The 25550-nt window shown below is 34.4% G+C and overlaps 1 protein-coding gene across 10 annotated transcripts in view; it reads left to right on the forward strand.

The window, feature by feature from the left end:
- The first annotated feature begins 7398 nt into the window (after positions 1-7398).
- The window catches only part of LOC126769860 (RNA binding protein fox-1 homolog 1-like), a 43773-nt gene continuing 25621 nt past the window's right edge, over positions 7399-25550 (forward strand). For 6 of the 10 annotated variants that reach the window (XM_050488783.1, XM_050488785.1, XM_050488784.1 and 3 more), the window contains exons 1-2: positions 7403-7828; positions 23455-23499. In XM_050488783.1, the coding sequence (XP_050344740.1) occupies positions 7817-7828; positions 23455-23499 (57 nt within the window). In that variant the 5' untranslated portion in view covers positions 7403-7816. Of the gene's footprint in view, positions 7829-23454; positions 23500-25550 lie in introns of all 10 variants that reach the window. The other 4 variants (XM_050488779.1, XM_050488777.1, XM_050488776.1 and 1 more) reach the window with 2 other exon arrangements.

The raw sequence follows: 25550 nt of genomic DNA on the forward strand, positions 1-25550 counted from the left end.
TGGGTGAGGTAATATGTAGGTAAGTTTAAATGAGTACTTAGTTTTATAAAAAAAATACATTTAAGTGTATTAAATAAAATAAATATTCAAGAATATTTTTACAAGTACACCACATTACTACATGCATGTATATTTGCGTGCATGAATCTGAGTATTTCCTTTACCTCGCAGATCGTTATAATAATTTTATAGACAAACGATGATATCGGCTTCGAACCAATTTATCCGACGCATATTTGCATAATGAATACCTGATTAAGTATTCATTCAATTCGTTTCTCCAGTTTCATCACATAATAAACACAATGGATAAAAAGTAGATGAACGCTGTTATTACGGGCGTAAAATGCACAATTGATTTTACATAGCGTTCATTTCATAATAACGTTAAGTGATTAGATTTTCTTTTATTGCAATTTAAGCTATGGCTCATGGAAGCTTTGATGTTGCTTTACAAGATACAATTAAAATAATTTTTTATACGTTATCTTTTGTTATAAACAGCGATACTGTGCATATAAACACGATTATAATATTGACAGAGTTGATGTAATCCTAGAGTGGGGTCGGGCCGTAGCTTCATGTATCAGGTATACACATAAGTAATAGTTAATTAAATAATAATTCACTTTTATGATTCCCTAAAAATATTTAATCAGTTTATTTTAAATTGAATGATTACTACTTTTCAATAAAACACTAGAACAACTTCTACTGGTTTATAAAAAACTAATATAGCGGAAAAGCTGTTAAATCAATTTCGCTACAACGAGAGACCTCTTAAATCTAGATTGAGATTTTCAAAAACTACTCATATACCCACATACAAATAGGAACATTAATGAGATTCGTTGTGGCTTATAAAGTTCTTTCTCTCAGATTTGCCTATATCAAAAACAAAGGCTTAATTTATTTCTGTACCTACCTACTTTAATCATTATAGGTATTGCTATTTATTTTATAAAGCGTGAATCATAATCAAAGATTACAGGAACAAATCCACGTAAGCGTAGTGGAATAAGCTACAAACATTTTCAAGAGGAATGAAGCCTTAGCCCATCTTTAGGACAAAATGTTACATTATATACCTTTATACTAACCAGCATGTGTTACAATATCCTTTAATTTTTTGTAAGCAATTACTTATCGAAGTCGCCTATGGTACGTTAATGGTACTATGTCAGAAACCATTATAAAACCTTCACGCACGTTCCAACGATTTATACCGACACAGGTCGCTTTAGCTTAATCGGTTTGAAAGATTTACAAACGCATGAATTTATATAATAAGGAAATAAGATGAAAATAACTATAAAATAAAATGCAATAATAACTTTATTGTATTGTTATATTATTAAAAGTTCACAAGCAACTTTTAAATTCGTAGTCGGAGCGGTACGCATAGATAGCAATGTTTATTTAGGCCATTCGAGCATTTGCATTTTGTAACTCATTTAATATACTTTTAATATATTCAAGCTCATTTAATGATGCTGACATCGACAGTCTCAAAAATGTGTATGCGTTTGTAAAATTAAATAGATTTTTTTCGAGATGGCCAATGGTAAGAACACTAACCACGAATCAATTGGGTTCATACCGAGCAAGCAACTCTGAAATTTCATGTGCTTAATTGACGTTTATAATTTATCTCGTGCTTGGCGGGGAAGGAAAGCATCGTTTGGAAAACTGCATGTGTCGGATGTATATCTGTCGCATGTCATTCTACCCACCTTCATAACGTAATAATAAAGAAACGTGGTGAAGAAAGCTTCAAACCTTCTTCTCAATAAGATTAGAAGTGAGACATCAACAGGCCGTTTTCTGATATCATTATTTGTAATATTTTAATATACTATAAGTAAGTGTTATGATAACTCAGTTCATAAACATTTCTTAGGCTTAGCGTCGATAACGTATAATATATATCTAATAATAATATAAAATTTGTGGAATCATTCTAAAGGTGTTACTCTATAATAAATAAAAAAATAAAACAAAATGCTTATTTCAGTGTAATCTAAAAAATATGAAAATAAATAATAATAATGCTGTGGATGCCGGGTACAAACGGAACACTTTGTACTTTTAGTTTCATTTCCGGGCATCAATCATGTTTTCGATAACATTCATTAAGCCCTATAAAACTTTTACTGCGCATGTACGTACTACGTAATTTGCATTATAATTTTGTTTGATATATCTTGTTTTTAAACAGTTGCAAATCTCCAAAAAATTACGTTTATTACTTTCATCCACAGAGGACAAGAGTATAACACGTTGCTTGGCGAAATAGCGCCTTTGAGATTTATTTTCATTGTAAATTATAAAATGTTTCGTTTCATGAATAACAAGAGTATGTAGCTCCTTCTTTTTCTTAAATTATTTAATAGCTTACTTTTAGCAGTAATGTGATGAACATTCATCCACAGAGGACAAGAGTATAACACGTTGCTTGGCGAAATAGCGCCTTTGAGATTTATTTTCATTGTAAATTATAAAATGTTTCGTTTCATGAATAACAAGAGTATGTAGCTCCTTCTTTTTCTTAAATTATTTAATAGCTTACTTTTAGCAGTAATGTGATGAACATTATTATTATTTCTTATACATATAATATCATATAATTTTATATAATGTAGGGGCAGATGGGCCACCTAGTGGTAAGTGGTGACCACCATTGCCCATAGACATTGGCGCTGTAAGAAATATTAATCGTTCGTCACATCGCCAATGCCACCAACACAAACATTAAAACAACCTAACATCGACCCGCCAATACCTACTCTGATTATATGGAAAATGCAAATGGTAATTATTTTGAAATATATATTTAATATACAATATTTTCTTGTACTTCTTGTTGTTGTTATAATGAATGTTTTAAAATGTTTTGCGTAACATTAAATTTATGTAAGTAGATATTTAAGTAGTAATTATTAGAAATATATACCTGGCCTCCAAAAAAATCGACCCACCTACATTTTTTGTAAAAAAGCTATCGTATGGTTTTAAACTACCACATATTTATATTTTTAAGATTGATAATGAAAAAATGCAATTGTAGGATTGTACAAAAACAGAAATAGTGCGCAAAAAATTGGTTTTTAGGTAAATATGTGACAAAACACGAAAACACAAAATTTTACGCAATTTTATTTTTTTGTGTACAAAACGATTATGCCGTTTGTTTTTAAATTTGGGTGCCTAAATCTTACTTTAATAGGGAGTGTTTCCTCCTCTTGACCTAATCACTGCCTGCATACGCCTATAAAGTGACCTGATTAGCTTTTTAATGTCTTCCTGTGGGGTCCGTTGCCATTCTTCAGTTAGGGCAGCTTCCAGTTGATTCAGGGTTTCTGGAATTGGATTTCGTGCTCGAACCGTACGTTTTAGCTGGTCCCAGAGGTGATCTATCGGGTTTAAGTCCGGACTATTGGCTGGCCACTGCATAACTGGAATTTCGACTTCCCTGAGATAGTCTTTAACAATTCTAGCGACGTGAGGTCGTGCGTTGTCGTGCATAAGTTGGAAATTATCCCCAATATATCCAGCGTAAGGCATCACATGAGGCTCCAGAATGTCCGTTATGTAAGTTTCAGCATTAACAGCACGATTACGGAAAAAAACCAGCTCTGTGCGTCCCGTCAAAGAAATACCTCCCCAAAACATTGTAGAGCCTCCACCAAATCGGACTGTTTCTCGAATGCAACACTGAGAGTAGCGTTCTCCTGGCCTTCGCATGACGTTACATCGTCCATCAGAGCCTACTAGAGACATTCGGCTTTCATCACTGAACAATACTGTCTCCCATTGGTCCAGTGTCCAATCGACGTGCTGCCTAGCAAATCGTAGTCTTGCTTGTCGATGGGATGCTGTGAGTTTTGGTCCTGTTGCTGGCTTGTGAGGGGTTAAGTTTTGCTCTCGAAGTCTTTTTCTTACAGTATTTTCACTCACAGACACTCCACGACTTTCTCGGAGTCTACCTTGAACGTCAACAGCCGAAAGATGTCGGTTTCTTAAAGACGTCCAGCCAATAAAACGGTGATCGGTCGGGTTCGTGACACGCCCCCTGCCAGATCCTGGTCTCCGGCGATACTCCCCAGTCTCCAAGTAGCGTTTGTACACTCTTCGCACCGCTGAACGACTTAATTTTAGTGTTCTAGCCACATTTCGCTGACTTAACCCCTCATGAATAAGAGCTACGACTTGAGCAGCTTCTGCTTCAGTAGTATCATTTTTTTATGTTGAAACTTATTAAAATTATTGTTTCAACAAAGTTTCATACACTTAATCAATAATAAACATCGAACCGAGATGACTCCGCGTTAAGAACTGGAAATAAACTAACCATGCACTTTGTGCACAAAGTAACGTTTTCTTATCAATACTTTAAAAATATTCCAAATATCCTCAATAACACTTACAACTCCTCCAAATCAATATCAAGTGGGTAATAAAATGTTAAATGTATGTCCCATAAGTAAAACAATCCACCTAGGTCGTCGCATAGTTAAGATAACAACTTTTTAAGTAAAAAAATACGGGTGGGTCGATTTTTTTGGCGGCCAGTATATTAGCACCACCTATAAAGACTTCCCCGAAATTACGAAGAACAAGAAAATTAGAAAAGTCCACAAAGCGTGTGTACTTTTCTGCTCAGAATTTAACATTTAATTTTCCGTGTTAATGAATTAGTCCAGACAGAAACCAGACAGATTTTCTTTAAAAATAATCAAGTGTTTTAACTCTGATTTGTTCACTGACAGAATGTATTCCCCAAGTCTCATCATCGTCATAAAAAATAATATAAACGAACTTTTCTAAGGAAAACTGTTGCATATTCTGGTGTTTTTTGAAATAAAGACATCTTTAAAATCGCAATTTTTTATATTTTTTGTTTAAGGCTTATGACTTCGCCTTTAACATTAAATAACTAAATGGAAAAAAAACTTACGATGACGTCATCATATAATGTAATTTAAATTTAAAATTAGAACAGTCAGTAGAAATTTACTTTGTTTAAAAAAAAAATTAAATTAACTGAGAAGTATATTATAAATAAAAGAATATATCAACATATTTTTTTCGGCTTTAAGAAAATAATCGATAATATGAAAGTTAAGTATCTTTTATTGACAGAGTGGTATCAAGACTGGGATTATATAAATGATTGTATTTGGGTAAGTTTGAAATTGTTATAAAATACCTATATTACATATATACAAATAGTTATATGTTCTATATTTTAAATTAAATCAATCAAAACTATTTTTGACAAGGCAGAAATTAATACCTAAATAAAAATGAAAAACACTTTTGCTTATATTTTGTTATATTTGTGATTAAAAATGTATACATTAACTGCTGACATCGATACTAAAGTTTTCCATTATTTTGAAAAGCGAATACCCTTAGCCCCGAGAGCAGAGGTTCGTCAACTAATTGTGGAATAACTATATAAAAATTATAGTGTTTGTTTGGTCCGTATAATATAATCTTTCTTTATTCCTCAATATACTTGCGATATATTAAGAACAAGTGTCGATACCTAGCGGAAGCCATTGTAAACTAAGAACATACGTAATAAGGTACTTAAATCGGTTATAATACACTAGAGTGCGTTGTGATCTACTTTACACCGTGTGTTACTAGATGGCGCCTTATACTTAAACTAAATTATACAAATTTTAATGTTTTCTGTAAAGAAAATTAGGCAGGAATTATAGTAAGTCATAAACAATAATATATAAATTCACTCTTATATCTATTATATTTATAAAAGTAACAATTAACTATTTATTATATCTATGAAAGTAACAATTAACCTTATTCTTTTATCTTTCTGCCTTTGTTTTGAGAAGTCAGATTTATGGTCCTTGTTCCCCACGATTTACTCTGCCCAGCAGCACTCTTATGGTGTGTATCTTCACTGACTGGGCAACTATTACCTAAGGTATGGGGTTGATCGAAATGGCTCGTTGGATATCTTCGACATTATACTACCATTGAACCTACTGCTCCTGTCTCGACTCTCGGCGCTTTCTTGTAATTCTACATTTTGTCACGATTCATTTCTGGAAGAGAAAGACATCGATGACCCTAACGAGCTCAATCGATACGACCCCGACATATATTTTTATTACCACAGTTGAAATTTAATTAAGCATGCTGTAAAGATTAGAACATAAATTTAGATATAATTATAAACAGGAATTATTATTAGCATTGATTTGTACATTTGTAACAAATACTTACTACAAGCACTATTTTGATGTAAAATCTAAAATATGAAATTTACTTCAATCCCTACAATTCGAGCTCAACTTCCTATTTACACGTATATCATTTGTCATACAACAACTATAAATGATTTAAAAAATAAAAATAATGTGTACAATTTTTGTTTCCTCTTATAGCTTTTTTCATTCGTGTTTAATAAGACGCTTCGATTCACGAAAAAAAGTCGTACTGCGCGAGTATCTTCTCCCTCCAAATAGAATTGAAAAACTAACAGATGTGCGCAATCAGTCACCACATGAATAAAACGTATTTCTATTCGTGTGTTACTATTTTGTTTTTTGATCGATAAAATATATTTTATTTTATTTAGTGACCAGACAATTTTAAATTTACTATTCAAAATACATATATAGCTATAATATAATTTAAATTGATATAAGTAAATGTGTATTACTTTATTATGAATAGGTAAATTTATAAATCGTTTTTTTTAATAAAATTAACATAAGTATTAAACATTAGAGAAATAACAGCAATGTTGAACACAGTTATATTAATTTCATTATATTTTTGTTAATCTTCACTACGCAGTAAAAGTTAAGCAGATCAGGTACACACTTTTACAAAGCTTTGTTCAAGTTGCATTTACTCACATACTTACCTGAATGAATATTCATATGGTATATTTTGAATCTATAGATCTTTTTAAGTATATATTTTGCATTAAAATATGCTTGTTGGAACTAAATTGGTACGAAATAGGGAGCGGAGAACACACAAGTTGGGATGACGCTGGGACCGGGGGGCCTGGGAGCGATTCATTGATCCGAAGCCCTCTCGGCTAAACGACAAAGACATAAAATAAAGAGCTTAGTTGGTGAGCCTCTCGCTCATTTCTCTTAAAAAATTGTAAACAATTGCACGCTTTATCTACTAAAAAGTGAGTTTTAGTTTTAAATCCTAAATATGTACACGTATTTACTGATAGATACAATTATATTTAAAATAAAATTAAGTTTCATTTGTTTCGAAAAAAACTTTGTTTGAAGATTTGTGTGATTATACGTTTTAGTGCTATTAGTTACAGCAGTTATGTTGATAGTAACAATTATTACCGTCTTAACTCTATTTAATTCAACTAAGTTAAGGCTCTGAATAGAGCAGTTGTGTTATCTAGTGTTTAACATGTTAGAATAAGATGGCCTATTCGCAGTTAAATATCCGAGCCCATTCGGAATATCGTCTCATCTCTTTCTCACAGATGGCGGTTCGCATGGGTTCGTTAAGTCGCCGCCACGCGCGCCTGTTCGTTGTTGCACATCGACGTCAACCGCTTTCAGTGCTATAGCGCGTTCCTCCGCGCTATATCTACATAACCTAAAAATTTACAAATTATTCATATTTTCACTGTTGATATATTTAATACTCATGATTACCTCGAGTTTATAAAAGTTGTGGTGTGGAGTTAACGCCCAGTCGAGTGGCGTTCGTTGAGTGTATTTTTGTGAAACCCAAAGTAAATATAAACGGCAAGCTGTGGGGTTCAGGGGCCTTTTTTTTGCCGCCGCAGGGGATGTACTATCCTGTAAGTATTTTGATCTATTTTAAATGAACCTGAGCCCATCCTATGTTGTTTATTGGAGATAGTAAAAAAATGATACTGAAATTTACGATATCAAATCTTTATTTAACTATCATATTATTCAAAAAATATTTTGACGCACGGCGTTACTCATGGACGTGACTTGCTTCCGAAGGAATTGTTTTGTGTAAATTGATGTATGAAATCAATTTAAGGTGTTAATTCTTCTCATAGCCGGTAGGTACCTACCAATTTTTTTTATTAAAACAATAGACGACTCACCACCGTATGGAGTGAAGTTGTTGCAGATTTGCTGTAGATATTACTACCAAGCCACTACAAATACATAAATACACACAATAGCATTGTAAAATGTATAGTCGTTTTCATTCAATGGCGACAATTCTCTATAGTCTTAATTTATCGCTTTGTATATTATAAGAATATTGAAGTTAGTTTCGTTTGTGTTAGTAACAATTACAAGAATTTAATTTAAACCCAGCTTAAACAAATAATAATCATTGATTTAAAAAGCAGCTTGTTTTTAAATAAATAACTAAACGAACCAATCCATTGTTGTGACATTGAACCGTGAATGAATTTGTTATTGCTGTTCCTTTCTATACAAGGGTACTTTTGAATGGGTAAAAGAGACGCAATGTAATAATAAAACTAGGAGCAGGTACCTTACCAAATCGTATAAAAGTAGCAAAACTGGGCGTTAAATAAAAAAAAAGCAATTTTATATGTAATGATCAGAAACCGAGGATCTGAAATGCATTGTAATTTTCGTTTATTTAGCGCATGCGGTATTTTTATCTCCGTCGCCCCTCGCAAGCTGTTTGAACAGTTCAGAGGATGAAAATATCACCCCATACATGGGAATGACACTGTTATTGTAAAATATTTCGTGGTTCAGGGATTTAAATTACAACATCTAGTTTGATCTAGATTTATTACAAAATTAGTATAATGTAACAGTCTCATAGTAACTATTTTACTATTGTCTATTTACATATTAAATAGTGAGTCTCATAGTAACATTTTTTTACTTTATTAACTGTTTACATATATATTAAATAGTTACTGTTGTGATTTTATGTACAACATAAAAATTGTTTTCTGAAATACTTTTATCAGAGCCTGATTAATTATAATTACAAGGACACAATAACAATAAGAAAAACAAAGCAGTATATTCATTGTGCTTTGTTCAAGTATTTTCGAAATAAAGTACACGTTATATTAAATGTGTAACTCATGAATGTCTGGCACAGTACTTCTTTGCAAAGAACATGGATTTATAATTTGTTATTTGGTATTTTTGAATTTAAATATATTGAAACGTTATACGTTCGGTCTTCAAATAGAACGATAACCATTTAATATAATTAAGCTGTTAATTGGTTAATTAAAAATCACGAAATTTTAAATGAACTGATAAGCTAATAGTAGAATTTCATTAGATGTGCATATTAAAGCTCTTATCAAGCGACGGAATATCTATTACTTTTCAATACGAAACAAAATAAATAAATCAGTAATAATACACATCCATGCTAATAATAACTTTGATTGATAGTTAAAAATTAAAAATGACATTTTCGTTTAGTTAGAATTTTAAATAACAATCGTTGTTAAGATAACGCCTTACTTGACAGCACATTCCCTTCAATACTAATATTATAAATGCGAATGTAACTGTATGTCTGTTACGCTTTTACTGAACCGATTGTGATAAAATTGGGTATGAAGCAAGATTGAGCTCTGAAGAAGAACATCGGCTACTTTTTATACTAACCCCTCCCCTCAACAACAACATCTCCCCATACCTAACTAACATGCGGGCAAAGCTGCGGACGAACACAAGTTATTTATAAATAAACATTTCGTAATATAAAAGTTATTGAAGCGTAATCTATGACGCGCGATATTAGCGGTGCAATTCAACAGTTTAGTATAAATGCTTGATGCTAATATCTGCAACAATTTTAAGTCGGTTTTTAACTTTTCTCGTTTTTGCGGCTAACGACGAACGTTTGTGCTCCATGCTTACGCACCGGTGATATTTACGACGACGTTAATTTCGCTCGTATTAAAACTGAATTGTACCGGCTATGTACGGTCTTATTTCTGTAAATAAATCTCAGTATAGTATGTATGATAACATATGTACAATCGTACCCACAACCCGCATATTCGAAATCGCACCCCTTACACCTGCTACGATCCGGGTTTCGGTTCTTTCTCGAAAACGCGCAGCGTGGGAACCAGTGTAACACTTCTTAATAATTAATTTTATATAAACATGTGTGATCTAACCAGCAGTATTAAAAGTTGTTCAGTGTTGTGACGTCGATTTAAAATATTATCAGTCCCAATTCACAATGTAAAATGAACTACATTTATTTATTATATATAATATTTATACTATTCATAATATTATGATGAAAAAAACAATACACTCATGAATATATATTTTATAATCATAATAGTTAATCGATTTAGTTGTTTTTATTATTTAAATCTGTATTATAATATTATGAAATATAATAAATATTTTTTTAAGATTTTCACAACATTTGGCTGTATGAATCTAATAAATAGATTTTTTATAAATGTTATTTTATTTAATGTATTACGTATGTAGGTATATTATTTATATTCATAAATAATAAAAAAAAAACATAGTATATATTTAAAAATATAACCTTATTATCGTCATCAAATTTTAATGTATTGTGATTAGTTCCAATAATACATTTGTACGACTTAACTTGAGGTTAACCTAAATCGGAATGAGAAAATATTGAAATTCAAATAACCTGTGCTGAAAGCATCGATTTATTTATCAAGGGTTTTACAAACTTTGAATCAATCGAATTGGGGCTGCGGCTCGTTATTTTATTCGTTCAAACAAATAACTTTTTGAAATTTGACTTGAATTTATTGATAAGTTCAGATAAAAATACTGAGAAATGGTTGAGAAGATTATAGGGACTGGTTCACTACTTCAAGGTGAACATGATGCTGAGTCTGTAATACGTACAAATTATTCTCATAACGCCCTTTGTTCGTATTTTGGGTTCACGGACGCGATAACTTCAGTTCATCCGGCTACCTGCCCAGGAACCGTTCATTTTTGTAGTTGTTGCAGGTAGCTATTGTTAAATAGACTTCGGAGAAAAGATTTGAGGCCCGCTAGGCTTTATCGAGTCACAAAATCATGTTTAAGTGTAGGTTACGAATACCATACCTACTAATAGGATTCACTCTGTTCATAACATTGCGTTTTTATAAATCGCAGAGCTTTTTTTTGATTCTTTAATAATGTGATGTGACAAGTAGTCGTCATAATATCGTTATATCGTATTTTATATTCGTTTTTAATTTTCTATTTTAAAAAGAATCGTTCACGATTTGCCGTGCAGGTAAATAATATTTATGATGTTTTATTATGTTTATTTTACAAAAGGTCACTAACTATCGACTCAATGTCACCGAGATTAAAATATATTCTATTTTTAAAAATATGAAATAAACATATTATGTTGTACAAGCGAAATAATAATAAAACGTAATATAATAGATGCTACTAGTCTAGGTTATTATATAAAAGTAGCACAGTGTTCTGCAATAACTTTATAGGGGCCGAACAAATCGAGTAATCACGTCTTGTTGCTTGCATATTACCGGTGCGTGTTTGTGACGTCGTACGAGTCTTCAATTACACTGTTCAACGTACGTTGAGCTCTAACGTTCCTCTATTACATCCACTTTCTAACTGAGTCTCGCTTTTTAATACGCCACGGCAAATAATATCAAATTTTCTATGTAGTATCCGATTGTTAGTTTTCTTTCTAAGCTGATATAATCGAACTGTACTTTATTGTAACATTAAATCCTGGTTTTATCGTGTAACAAACTTACATATATTCTAAAAGTGTACGTTTAAAATAAATATACTACAATATATAAGATGTAATTAAAATTACTGTTACACAATTACTGTTTACATATTCTTATAAAAATCTATTTCTTGCTTTGCTGAATTTCAACGGATGACAAAATTTCGACAATTTTTTCTAGACATAAATCTTGAGATCTCTCAACTTGACCTTTTCAAATTTACTGATATTATTTCAGTAAATTAACAATTTATTCTATTAACAATTAGAAATAACATTGTAAAGTCTTAATTAAACTTATTCATTTATATTTTAGTTTAACCTATAATTTTTTTTGTACAATCGCGATACGACCTCTGAATGATAAACTAGACGTGTTGGAGTGAAACGGCTTCTTTTTTACTTCACTTCACACAAACATAATGCAACAAACATAGTTATGTTTTGTAAATTCCGAGAAAATATAGTTTTTTTTTTTTATATTTGCCGGGAGGGCAAATGACTCTACTCCACCTGATGGTAAGTGGTAGTAGAGTCCAAATGCGACGACGGCCAGCACAAACGGGAAAAACGTTCTGCACTAGCCGCCTTCGCCTTGCCGGCCCGCAAGATGCCTCTTCACGCCTCGTTTGAAGGAACCCGGGTTGTAAGAGGAGGGGAACACGTGAGCTGGTAAGGAATTCCATTTTTTGGAAGTGCGACAAAGAAAGGAGTTGCCAAATTTCTTTGTTCGCGATGGAATTCATGTCACAGTTAGGCGGTGACATCGAGAACCAGCTCGCGTGGACTTAAGAAGGAAGGGGGAAGCAGGAATTAGAGAGAATAATTCCTCAGAGCACTCGCCGTGATACAGTCGATAGAAAGCGCTCAGTGCTGCTATCTCACGACGCAATTGTAAAGGTTCAAGGGTGTTTGTGACCTTTACGTCGCCAATAATGCGTACGGCACGTCGCTGCAACCGGTCCAAGGCCTCCATTAGGTACTTAGCGGAGCCATCCCAAAGGTGCGAGCAATATTCCACGCAAGACCGTACCTGAGTTTTGTACAGCAGGCACAGTTGTGGCGTGAAAAAACGCCGCACCTTGTTCAGAACTCCGAGTTTCCGTGAAGCTGTTTTTATAACAGCCTCGATGTAATCCCTTGGACTAAGGTCGCAGCGAACGTCAATCCCCAGCATGGCGATTTTGCTTTGTATCACCAGCGGAGTACCACAGAGGGAGGGAAGAGGGGAAAATGCTGACTTTTTCGCTGTGAGAGCGCATATCTGTGTTTTCTTGGCATTAAACTCAACAAGATTATCAGAGCCCCATTTGGCGATGAGCTCTAATGTCCTATCGAGTTCAATGACAAGATCCTTCCGCCTCTCCTCAATTTCCGCCCACCCAGCCACTGCGCGTCCGTGGTATCCACCATGCACTGTACTATCGTCTGCATAGCAATGTATGTTCCCAAGAGAGAGCATATCATTGATATGCAAAAGAAAGAGTGTCGGAGATAGCACAGATCCCTGGGGGACCCCAGCATTCACTACATAGAATTGTGAAGCGCATCCATCAACTAAAACACGAAGGCTACGCTTGTGTAGGAAGCTGGCAATCCAGGTGCATAGCTGAGCAGGCAGACCATATGCCGGCAGCTTGGAGAGAAGACTTCTTTGCCAGACCCTGTCAAAAGCCTTGGAGATATCGAGGCTGACAGCCAACGATTCTCCATGCTTGTCGATAGCTTCACCCCAGAGGTGTGTTACGTACGCTAGAAGATCACCTGTGGACCGTTTTGGTCGAAACCCGTACTGACGATCATTAATTAGACAGTGATCTTCTAGGTAATGGATCAGTTGGTTGTTTAAAATCCGTTCCATCACCTTACAAAGTACTGAGGTGATAGCTATTGGCCGATAATTTGCCGGGTCAGACCGATCCCCTTTTTTGGGAACCGCTTGCACATTAGCTCTTCTCCAAGACTCCGGCACACATCCCGAAGAGAGAGAAAGTTGGAACGTTAACACAGGAGACAGCTCCGCTGCGCACTTCTTCAGCACTATGGCTGGTAATCCATCGGGACCGCTAGCTTTCCGTACATCAAGTGATTGCAGCTCCGCACGCTCATCACGTTGCCTGATTTTGATGTCAGGCATCGTATGGCCACATGAAGGTATTATAGATGGAAGCGCACTACAATCATCGATGACGGAATTATCAGCAAAGAGTTTAGCCAGGAGATCAGCTTGCTCTTGCGGACTGTGAGCTAGCGATTCGTCCGGATTTCTGAGCGGTGGCAGCGAAGGTTGGCAGAAATTGTTTTGCACAGACTTGGTCAGACGCCAGAAGCTACGGGAGCCCCTAGGATGCGAAACAAGATCATGACCAATCTGTACAATGCGCTGTGCATCCGCTCTCATGTATGCCTTTCTACAGGACTTGGAATTTTTATTGTAGTTTGCTTTCAGTGAGTCAATGTTAGATGCCCCGTTAATGCAGCCGTTGATCCACTGCTTAGATGATACAGCATCGGTACATTCACGAGTGAACCAACGGTTACGCGTACCCCTACTGACGAGATCTGAGCTAGGAATGTAGTAATCCATTCCCAACATGATTTCGTCAGCAACAGCAGCGGCACTTGCTGTCGGGTCATTCCCACTGAAGCAACGTTCCTTCCAAGGGACCGACGCATAGTAATCGCGCATACCGTCCCAATCTGCCGACTTATAGTGCCAAACGCGCCGTTTGCATACCGCTAGTGGCGGCAGCTTGGCCTGTGGCACTCTGGTAGATATAAGGCCGTGATCCGAAGAGCCAAGGGGAGCCTGAACCACAACCTGATATTCCACCGGGTGAGAAGTCAGCAGAAGGTCCAGTAGAGAAGGTGCTTGCCCATCAATGTCTGGGATCCTGGTGGGCTGATCAAGCAGTTGGGTCAAGTCGTGTGTGAGAGCAAACGCATGAGCAGTCCTTCCAGCATGGTCAGTTTTGAAGGATTTCAACCATGATTCGTGGTGAGCATTAAAATCCCCCAAAAACACCAATTCCGCGTTAGGAAATTGCTCTTGCGCAGCATCTGCCACCCGACTAAGATGGTCAAATAATCGGCTTGTCTCCAAGTCACCATTGTGGGATCTGTAGAGGCACACGTAGACTCGACTCTGATGAACCAGGTCCACACGTACCACCAACATGGAGAAGGAGGGGTCCTCCAAGCAGCGCAGTCGGTTACAGCAAACATCCGTCCTGACGAACAAGCATACTCCAGCTTTCGCTTTGAAGGATTCTTCAAGCGTGTAGCCGGGATAATTAAGGTAGCTGGTATCGGCAGGACGGAGTATTTGTGCCTCCGTGAGAAACAACATTGCTGGCCGTGCTGTCTCGAGATGGTGGTGGACAGCGTTGAGGTTAGCGTGGAGTCCACGGATGTTAGAGAACTCGACCTCAAACAGCGAGGGTATGGTGGGGGTGTGCACCGCTGTACGACCGTTATTTCTGCTTTGTTGCGCTGCCATTTGGGAAAAAAAAATTGGAAAAGAGACGTGAAGCGAGCGACGTATTGCCACGATAGGGATGGGCAAAGTGTGGAGGCGTGTTTCCAAGTGGTTGCCAAAAGGAAAAATACACTGACCCGCCGGACGGAAGGGCCCCCAAACCCCCCTGGAAGTGGCCGCCGGGACCCCACCTTCCGGTCACCAACCGGCACGACGGTCCACCCCGAGATTATGCGTGGCCTGGTGGGGCAGCCTCGCGAGCTGGTTAGGCACGCTCGGGCCCCTGTACTATGCCACGGGCGGCCAGCGGAACAGCCGTTTCTTCGGGTCTCCCTGTCCGGCAGGTCAATACAGTTTCCCCCGGCATTGGTTCAACAGCCGTCTCCATTGGACCAACACCCATCGCGGCAATTCTCGCTCGGCTGTACGCTGGCTGACCTCGAAACGCGGCTGCAAGCCACTTCACGAGTTTTTCACCATGCGTACGGTGGTAAAAAGCCAGGCGGATGTTTAACATCCTACCACCAGATATTTTTATTATCATAAAAATAGTTAAGAAACCAGCGCATTCTCTCTAAACACAATATTTCAGTCTATAAAATTCAATCAGTCTCTAAAAAATTAATATAAAAGAAACACATTCAAAATATCCTCATATTATTCGCAAATGCCTTTCGCATTTAACTTTAATTTATGATAATGAACGGTTACATATGATAATTCGGTCAAATACGAGTCCTAGCTAACTAACTGAAGAACTAAGAAACTACGCAGATAGTAGAATTTTATAGTCATCCAAATGAAAAGAAAAAACCTAATGGGTGCGATCGCTTAGTATATGTTTGCCAGTATTTAACTTCTTGGTTAGTCTAGAGGAGGCTTGCTTATGCGGCCGTAGATTTCGAAGTCACGGATTTGTATCCCGGGTTGTTTGTCAGTCACGCTGTCAACTCCCTAGCTCTAAATCTAACTCGTTTTAATTTGTTTAAATTGTAAAAAAATCCTTTACATGTCCCAGTCGACGACAATTAAGTCGACAAGTCGACTTAACTAATTCAGAATGAAAAATCTACCAGTATTAAAGTATAAAATGGCGAATATTAATTTCGTGTTCCGAAATTGACTACAGAATCCTAAGAGAAAAGCATTATTGATCAAACAATAATTTCATCACAATTGTAATTATTTTTAAGACTTGAAAGCTAGCTGTGTACGGTTTCCTGATATAAAGTCTGGTCGTGGAATTATAGGAAAAGCTTTTACTTGTTTTCCTCATAATTCGATTGTCGGATCCTCAGAACGGATCAGAGCCCGCTTTAATGGCGGGCTTCATTGTTGTATTCGCTTCGAGAAAGTTACAAATTAATTTAATGCTCGTAACACAGCCGCTCTTGTTGCGACTGCTAATGACTTACTTATTTCGTCCATTTCAAACTTTGAAGGTAAAATGAGAAAATTACTCACCCTCTATTTAAAATCGTCGAACCCTAATTTGATTAAAAATTAAGAATAATTCGTTATTCCAGTTTGAACGAAGCCCAGTACAAAAGTAATCATTTTGTTCAAGGAAATGGAATCAGAGAGGAAGATGAAAGTGCTTTAACAATCCATTTTTTCAGGAACTATATTAAAGACTACTATACTATAAAAAAGAATAGGTTTAAACTTATCTCTTTGAAGTTTGAATGAATTCTGTCTGAAGCCTTGGTGAAGTGCTTTAGACAGTATAATGATAGTGCCGCTGGTCTCCATATATAAAATACTGTAGCGAGTAGCGACCTAGCTTGACTTCACAAGGGTGTTGTCACTTAAATACAGTGTTCTAAATAGCGTTTAAAATAAATCACTATCGAATTTTGACCAATGCTTAACTAGATAACTGGCCTTGTCATTCACCGCTAATACGTCATAGCGAACGCACTACTTATTTTTTCTTACGCGGTCTTTCTAACACATTTAATATCTTTAAAACTACTTACCAAACAAAGTTTGAACGCCTTTTCACATTGCATGTTTGTACCAAATCATACCAACTGTATAGTTCATGGGATTTTCTTTATTCTTTTTAGATCAATTTTATTCATTGATCGCTCCATAAAAAATTCCAGTTATTGCTGATGTGACGGCAGTACATCTCATTTGTGTATACCTTGAACAGAGATAGTGTTCGTGACATTATATAATGCCACCCGGTGAAATGAGTGTGCCACCTACTTTCTTTGTGTACATTTTTGCGCATCGGTGCAGCGATGTTCATTTGTCTTAGTCTACGTATCTACAATCAGTATGTTTAAATCATGTCATATGAAACATACTGTAGACGCTAGTTGTTACAAAAAACGTTACATACTTGATTGCTCTGTCATACAAAATTATTTCATTAATTCCACGCCATTGACAATGTATTACAGTTTCATCTCCGCTTTCTTCATATCTAGGCGTAGGCGGAAATCGTTTGAATATTTTTGTGGCGTTTTGACGCTGCTCGTGGTTTTATTAACCACTTGTTCGTTTACTTCCTTCTTTGTATTCCAGCTGCGGTTTGGCGTTGCATTGCATCTTGCAAACAATAACTTTTATAATAACGCCTACACTTGCTAAACTGTATTTTATCAAGTGTAGGCTTTATTATAAAAGTATATTTTTACAGCACTATATTATAATAACATTTTACAAATTTATTTATTTTTTATAACGACATGGAAATGTTATCATTCGTTTAGTAGAGTCTATAACGTTGAATAAAAAAGCCTTTAGAATTTTTAATATTAAAAATATTATACACTTAAAAATGTAATTATAAAAATAATTATTCTGATTAAATAATCTTGATGTTACTTAAAGTGGCTTTTTTATGGGTATATTATGTCCACATTTATGTTCCCAAAAATCATTATACACATTGGCACTGGTCCAACAGAAGTCGTGGATTCCGAGCTAAACACTATCGTATCACGACTGACGACGATATAAGTAGCTACTGTTATATACATCTCGCATTCCCAAACCACAATCTGTATTAGTTTTAAAGGCAAGGCTATTCTAAAACGAATGCTATGTTATACATTATGCCTCGAGAGAGTTCATTCGAACATTATATGGAGTTGAATTATAAATCAAAATATGTTCCAAACTAATTTAACATATTTCGAATTTGTTATCTATAATAGCAGAGTATTTGTTAGAATAATTGCACATCGTGATGGACAGAAAGACCGACATATTGACTGACAGATGTACACAACTCTCGCGAGGAACATTTTCTTTCTTGCCTTTTTCATATAAGGTTATAAAATTCAGGTATTTATCTCTATAGTAACCTATTAAAAGCCATATTACTGACTAAAAAGTCCTAAAAATGCCATATTTTTAGTACTGTATGATGATGTATGTGTATATATGGTATATATACAATGTATGGTGTATCGAGGATCTAGTTCCGCGGCCTGCACTAAATATATATAATCTAAATGTTTGGTCATTGAATAGCTTTTTTTTCTTATTGTAGTTTAAAAAACTACTGAGCAATAATACGGGATCTTTCACTCTGAATACTGTAAACACGCTTTTATACCTCGTAAAAATCGTCTCTCCTTATGTACTTTTATTTTAAATAATAGAAGCATCGAATATTGTAAGTAATTATATATTTAAAAACCAGTAATAGTTGTCTGTAGCACACATTAATTAGTGTTGTATTTTTAATTAAAGCAAATAGGGCAATATACTTATATATACATAAGTATATTGGTAAATTGTACTTATATGATTTATAGTTAGTATTTATGAATTCTTCTTAACAACAGATGAAGATTATATATACATACATCAGTAGTTGTATTTGTAATTTCTGGCCAATTTTTCTTTTAAAGAATAAATATTAAAGATTATTAGTAAAGGTTAACCGTAAAACTTACATCTTTTTATTTAATTTTCTATTAAGATTATTTATTTTATTTAAAAACTAAATATATACTATTTATAGGATATTGCTATAGTTATATAATTTAACAATTCAGCCTAAAATTTGACTAATAATGTAGAGGTAATCAGGCTTTAAGTGCGTCCTTTGTTACAATAGTTTCGGCTAATAATGTTTTTAATAAAATAAAATAACTTAATTAAAATTAATTTAAACGTTTTAATGTAACAGCTATTTTCTAATGGCACCTATCTTACTACTACACATACACATTTCAGTACAATTATTTTAACCCTAATATATTTAACCTCTTATACTTTTGACAACGTTAGCCATATGTTGTAACTAATACTGAGTGGCTTACGCGTGCATATTGCAAATGGACGCAAACAAATTATATTTTTGGCATTGCAAAAAACCATTTACAGCAACAACAAAGGCCTGTCTCGTTAAGGCGCAACGCTTGGGGCTAATTTCACCACGGTGCTGATCTACGGGGCTAGTCATAGCAATCCATCGTGGCACGATAGAAGTTCATTATTATAGTAGCCAAAAAACATTGATCTATTCTTAAAAAAGCTTTTCATTTTATTATTTTGTTTTTATGATGAGTCTTCCTGCAATAATCTTTGTTCATTGAATGTAAAGCCATTGTTTGTTGTTTACACGCAGATAACGAGGTCACGCTATCAAGTAATTGAGTGAAACAAGATTTTTATATCTGTTCAATAGTATTCTAGATTTTTAGCTAAACAGATTGGTATATGAAAGTAAATTTGTATTTACGTGAATTCGTGGCCATTTGTTTAGACGAAGTTCAGTTTACTTTGGTTTTAAGAACTAAACAATTTTAATAAATATGGATTTAAAGATTTTTTAATTGTGTCTATTGTAAATGTTGCGTATTTGCGTTTCGTCCTTGTTATTTAAATTGATTACGCTGTTGTTTGCACTCACGTCATTTTGGCAGTTTTATCTGAAGATATGAATCTGCAACAATTTCGTAGCGTGTTCATAGTATTGCATGTGGCATTTGAAGGCGAACCAGTTGGTAAATACCTGTTGGCAAGTTAATCGTGCGCAAGCGTAAGCAAAAGCTACGGACACCGCGGCCAAAGTTTTTACATTCAATAACTGCGATTGTGGTTAACAGTGTACGCCCTGACCGCAGCGTATTAGTTAAGACTAAAACTTGTTCTAACTAAAGTTCCTTAAACTGGTATCGAAAGCGATACATGTGTTGAAGAATAATTTATTGAATTTACATCTTTGCTCTAGACTTATTTAATCATAAAACAGTTACGTCAGTTTCGTAATGTATAGATGCGATTAATTATAAATTAAAATATAAACGTAGAATATATTATCTTATTAATTAATATTGTTTATATTCGAGCTAATTTTACAGTACATACCATTGTAGAAATTGCTCGCCTTGCATTAAACTAGCGCGGTAATGTTTATATAGTGCCGCACTTCATCTTTCAAGAGATGTATGCATCTGGTCTTGTATTAATAACCCATCGCGAAATAAGATTTACAATGTTTGATCCAGGTATGTCTAAAAAGAAGGTTGTCTCATTTTTGTAAAAAGATCCGCACTGTTAAATTTTTTTACATAATAATTATTTAAATTAAGATTTCAAGCATACACAAATAAAAAATAAAAAAAGGCATTGTAGACATTAACCGCGTGGATTGGTAATTTTCCCGTTAAAGCGCAATTCTGATCCTTTGGGCGAAAAATTAATCAGTCCTCCTATCACCGGTGTAATAAATACCTACTTACTAATTTTATCCGTAAGTAATCAACGTGCTTACCAATCAAACTGGTTTATTGGTTACCTACTTCACTTTCACTTGGGCTTCATTGTTATTATGAAATTCGTCAAATATTATGTACAAAGTAAATACCACACACGCACACTTGAAGAGATTGTCAAAATATTACTTTCATTTGCAACAAACACCGCAGTAAACGGATATCCTTAATTTATTCTGTTTAGATGCAAATAGTTTTACATACTTTTTATATATAACATTTGAATTGATATTTCCGTACTTATAATATACAGATGCAACCGTGACTGCTTGTTTGTTAAAAGTAACTACGATAAACCGTTTTTAAATTTTAGAAAAATTTCAACGATCCATGTTATAAATATTTTTCCTTGAGCAACAGTAGCTGTAACAGATTTATTCGACTTCAATATATATATATATATATATATATATATATATATATATATATATATATATATATATATATATATATTTATTTTGAACAAATTATACATATCTAAAACAATATATACCATAGTAACTACAATAGTATAATACTGTGTCGTAGCTACTAACGCCCTCCAATTCGACAGCGTGTATACACTATATATCAATATTATTTCAATATATATATATATTTCGTTGTTTTAGTATTTTCCAGTTTAAGATAAAAAAAGTGCGTAATTGCCATCATAACGATTAATATTTCTTAGACTATAGTCTAGTAAATATATATCTTAGCAAAGAAAGCTGGTTAGATGTGCATGTATGTACTCTATGTGGTTACGGTTATTAGTTTATTACCCATTCGTAATGTTCTATTTGATTACCGTAACAGCCTGTGAATGTCCCACTGCTGGGCTAAAGGCCTCCTCTCCTCTTTTTGAGGAGAAGGTTTGGAGCTTATTCCACCACGCTGCTCCAATGCGGGTTGGTGGAATACACATGTGGCAGAATTTCAGTGAAATTAGACACATGCAGGTTTCCTCACGATGTTTTCCTTCACCGTAAAGTACGAGATGAATTATAATCACAAATTAAGCACATGAAAATTCAGTGGTGCTTGCCCGGGTTTGAACCCACGATCGTCGGTTAAGATTCACGCGTTCTAACCACTAGGCCATCCCGGCTCTATTTGATTACAACATTTTTATTCAGTACCGTTATAAGGTGAAAGTTAATCGTTGTTATTTGCGTTCGTTATGTACAAGACATAATGTGTGTGTTTCATGAATTTGGATGGTGCAATTAAACGATGGCAGATACAGGATACAATGATACCTCAGATTTTTATCAAAAAAAAAAAATAACTAAATTTTTTTATTAGGTCTTTTTTAATGATTTGTAAAAATCTGTTTCATGTAAGCATAATGTCATCTTATTTCATAAAAAAAATAACAGATCATTTAAAAAAAAAGCTTTAGAAATATTTATACATACTGGTATGGTTACGAAATTATCCTATATTTACTAAAGTTGTACAGACCGTATTCAAATTGTCTCAAACTCAAAGGCAATATAGATTCGACGATTCTTTACTATTTTCTCGGTTTTAAAGTTTTGATTATAAATAATCTTGAATTTAATAGCGTCGGCCGTGTTGAATATACCAGCAATAGGTATATATATAAACCAGCGATGATTACTTCATTTGACCCTTAGGTTATCTATATTTATGTACATTTACTGTTATCTATCATGCATATTAAGAAGTCACATTTACAATTCTTAATGTAAGTTAATTTATCATTGAATATTATTTCAATTTGTAAAGGCAAGTGCGAATTAATAAAATGACGCGTATTTTTGAAAGAGCTAGGAAAACCTGGGCTATCATTGCCTTTATCTTCTATTCGAAGCGATGCAAATGTATTCCGATTCAGGTGAATAGGGCAAGTTATCCCGGTCTCAAGCGGGCAAACGAAAAATATTTGGACGGGTGCCAGCGTGGTTCGAGCTCGCGGCCGTTGCGACGCCTCGTCGAACCACAGCGATTGCCCAGTAATGCAATACCGTACTAAAGTGCACTGTTCAATTCATGTGCGTAATACGAATTGAATTACAACACATTATCGATCAATGCCTTTAAACAATATATTTGATTTTTAACTTCTGCCATCGTAACGGAATGCTTCTTATAATAAACTATTGAGAGTTTAAAGTGGGTATTTGAACAGTAATTAAATATACATCATGCTAATGGTTAAAATCATACGTGGCGCCTCATTACCCGTCGCTCCAAACAACATATTAAACATTTCTAAGATTCTTTGTGAAAACGTCAGCTCTTATTAAGAAGTTAATTTGGAGTACTTATTTAAAAATGATACGTGTTTTATTTTACTGTTAACATTTCTTACAATGCCAATGACTGTGGGCGTTGGTGACCACTTACCATCATGTGGTCCATATGCTCATCCGCCAACCTATTCTATATAAAAATGTTTTTAGATGTACGATATAATACGTTAGAGTAGTAACATCTAACGTCATTTGATTATTTTTATAAATGTAATAACGATAGCTTCATTTGTTTCAGGTGAGTAACGGCAATGTCATCGATACAGGAACACCTACCTTACTGGTATTTAAAATTTGTCATTATAAGCATGTGAATGCGGTACATGTCTTGCTATGTGATGCGTATGTCGTGTATTAATTAACATAATATGTACATTATAAATTAACTCATACGTTTATTAATTAGGGTTGTCATCTGTCTTTAGAATGAAAGTATTTTAATTTCAATATACGACTACCTGGAAAATACAAAATCTGTTTTTAATATGTTCATGATTTTGGCCCGTATACTATCGGTTAATGTGAGGAAGACATTTTTTTTTTCATCATTTATATCAGAGGATTGATGAATATGAATTAACGAAGAAAAGATATTATTTTTCCATAAGTAAATAAAGTATCTACGAAAATGTACAAAGAGACGGGTGCCAACCCTACCGTATATATTATTGTATGTTGTTGTATGTTGCTTATACATGTAGAGATTATTTTAACCGTCACTCAATTCACTACGTTATTTGTGCTTTATTTTTAATCGATAAGAGAATCAAGTCTGCGTAATGACACTAATATTTATGTCGCCTTTGCATGTATTATATATTTTACTCATTTCTATAGCATAAAATATAATCACGGATAAGTATGTGAAAGTAACTAAATAATGATACTCCGCAACATGTTATTCAACATAATTACAATTTACTTGACGTAGATGAAACATAAAAATATGAATGTCGTCGCTTTTCATATATGTCGTCTGTTCTCTGCCTTGACAATTTATACGACTTTTATTAGAAATTAAGACAATGTTGTTACTTTTCTTTATATACATTTCAAGGCTTTAAGAATATAATTCTAAGACACGGCCATAAACCTTAAGTAAATACGTAATTGACGAATTTACAAACATTATAGTAGTTATTTAATGGAAGTGTCTTAAAATATTTAACAATTTATATATAAATATGTTAAAGGATCTCAGTCAAGTCACAACAGGATAAGAACCCCCTCAACTCCTATCTTGTCATTGTTATGTTAATTAGCTGTGTCGTTTGCCTCTCGTGGCATGTGTACCTCCATAATATGCTTCCAAATTAGCAATCATAACGTTAATTTATCAAAGATTTCAGAGATTTTTTACACCACATTTTAACTATTAATTACTCATATTATTATTAGTGTTACCGCACGATTACATTCATTGTCGTATAAAAACGAAAAAAAGTAAATATATAAACCATCTCGGTTGCACAATATTGAAGTAAGAATAGAAAAATAACGTGACTGTATATAAATCTTGTGATAATAATATTTCGTCTATCCCGTGAAGGCGTGTTGTATAGCTCGTATTTCTGTATGACGAGCATGGTGCCTTCGAACGAGCACCTGTTTTGAATTCGAATTAACCTTTGCTGATTCATGTCTATAAGCCATTTTAAACTCTAAAGTATGCAAACGCAGAACGTGTTCTATAATGGCGACTATTACATATACTTCTTCCCGGACTACGATGCATATAAATAGCCTATTCTTACTGCTAAAGTTGAAATAGTGCGATTTTAATTGAAAACTTTTAACGTACCTCTGTCTTGCAAAGGTAAAAAGTAGAGTTTTATAAAAATACATACCTTTTCACAATACCAATTGGCCCTTGTAATATTCAGCTGTGGTTTATAATACAATCTGTAAACAAATGTCAGACCTTTTAGACGTATTTATTTTTTGGTGATCGATTTAGTCAGACAACGAGCGTCTTGATCTGTTATTATAAAAGAAATATATATTTTGTGGTTTTTGTACCTAATACCTTTAAAATAAATTAACGTCGATGTTATAAATACGGGTTTGTTGAAAAACTTCATTTAGAGCAGATACTTAGTTGTATGTTATCGAATATGCTTATTATGAAGCTATTTACAATCCTTTAAGACTAGAAATAAAAAGTTTACATGGACGAGTTCAAACTTAGCGAACTTTGAAACGTCGAGACCCGTGAACCTCGAGACCACAAGCAACTTGAAGTTTCAGCGAACTATATAAAGCGTAAACCGAGACCGTTAAAACGCATTCCTACTTTGTCCTTTAATAGCTGTTATGAAAAGTTACTAACTGTGG

Source organism: Nymphalis io, chromosome 8 (assembly GCF_905147045.1).
Source record: "Nymphalis io chromosome 8, ilAglIoxx1.1, whole genome shotgun sequence".
NCBI classification, from domain to species: domain Eukaryota; kingdom Metazoa; phylum Arthropoda; class Insecta; order Lepidoptera; family Nymphalidae; genus Nymphalis; species Nymphalis io.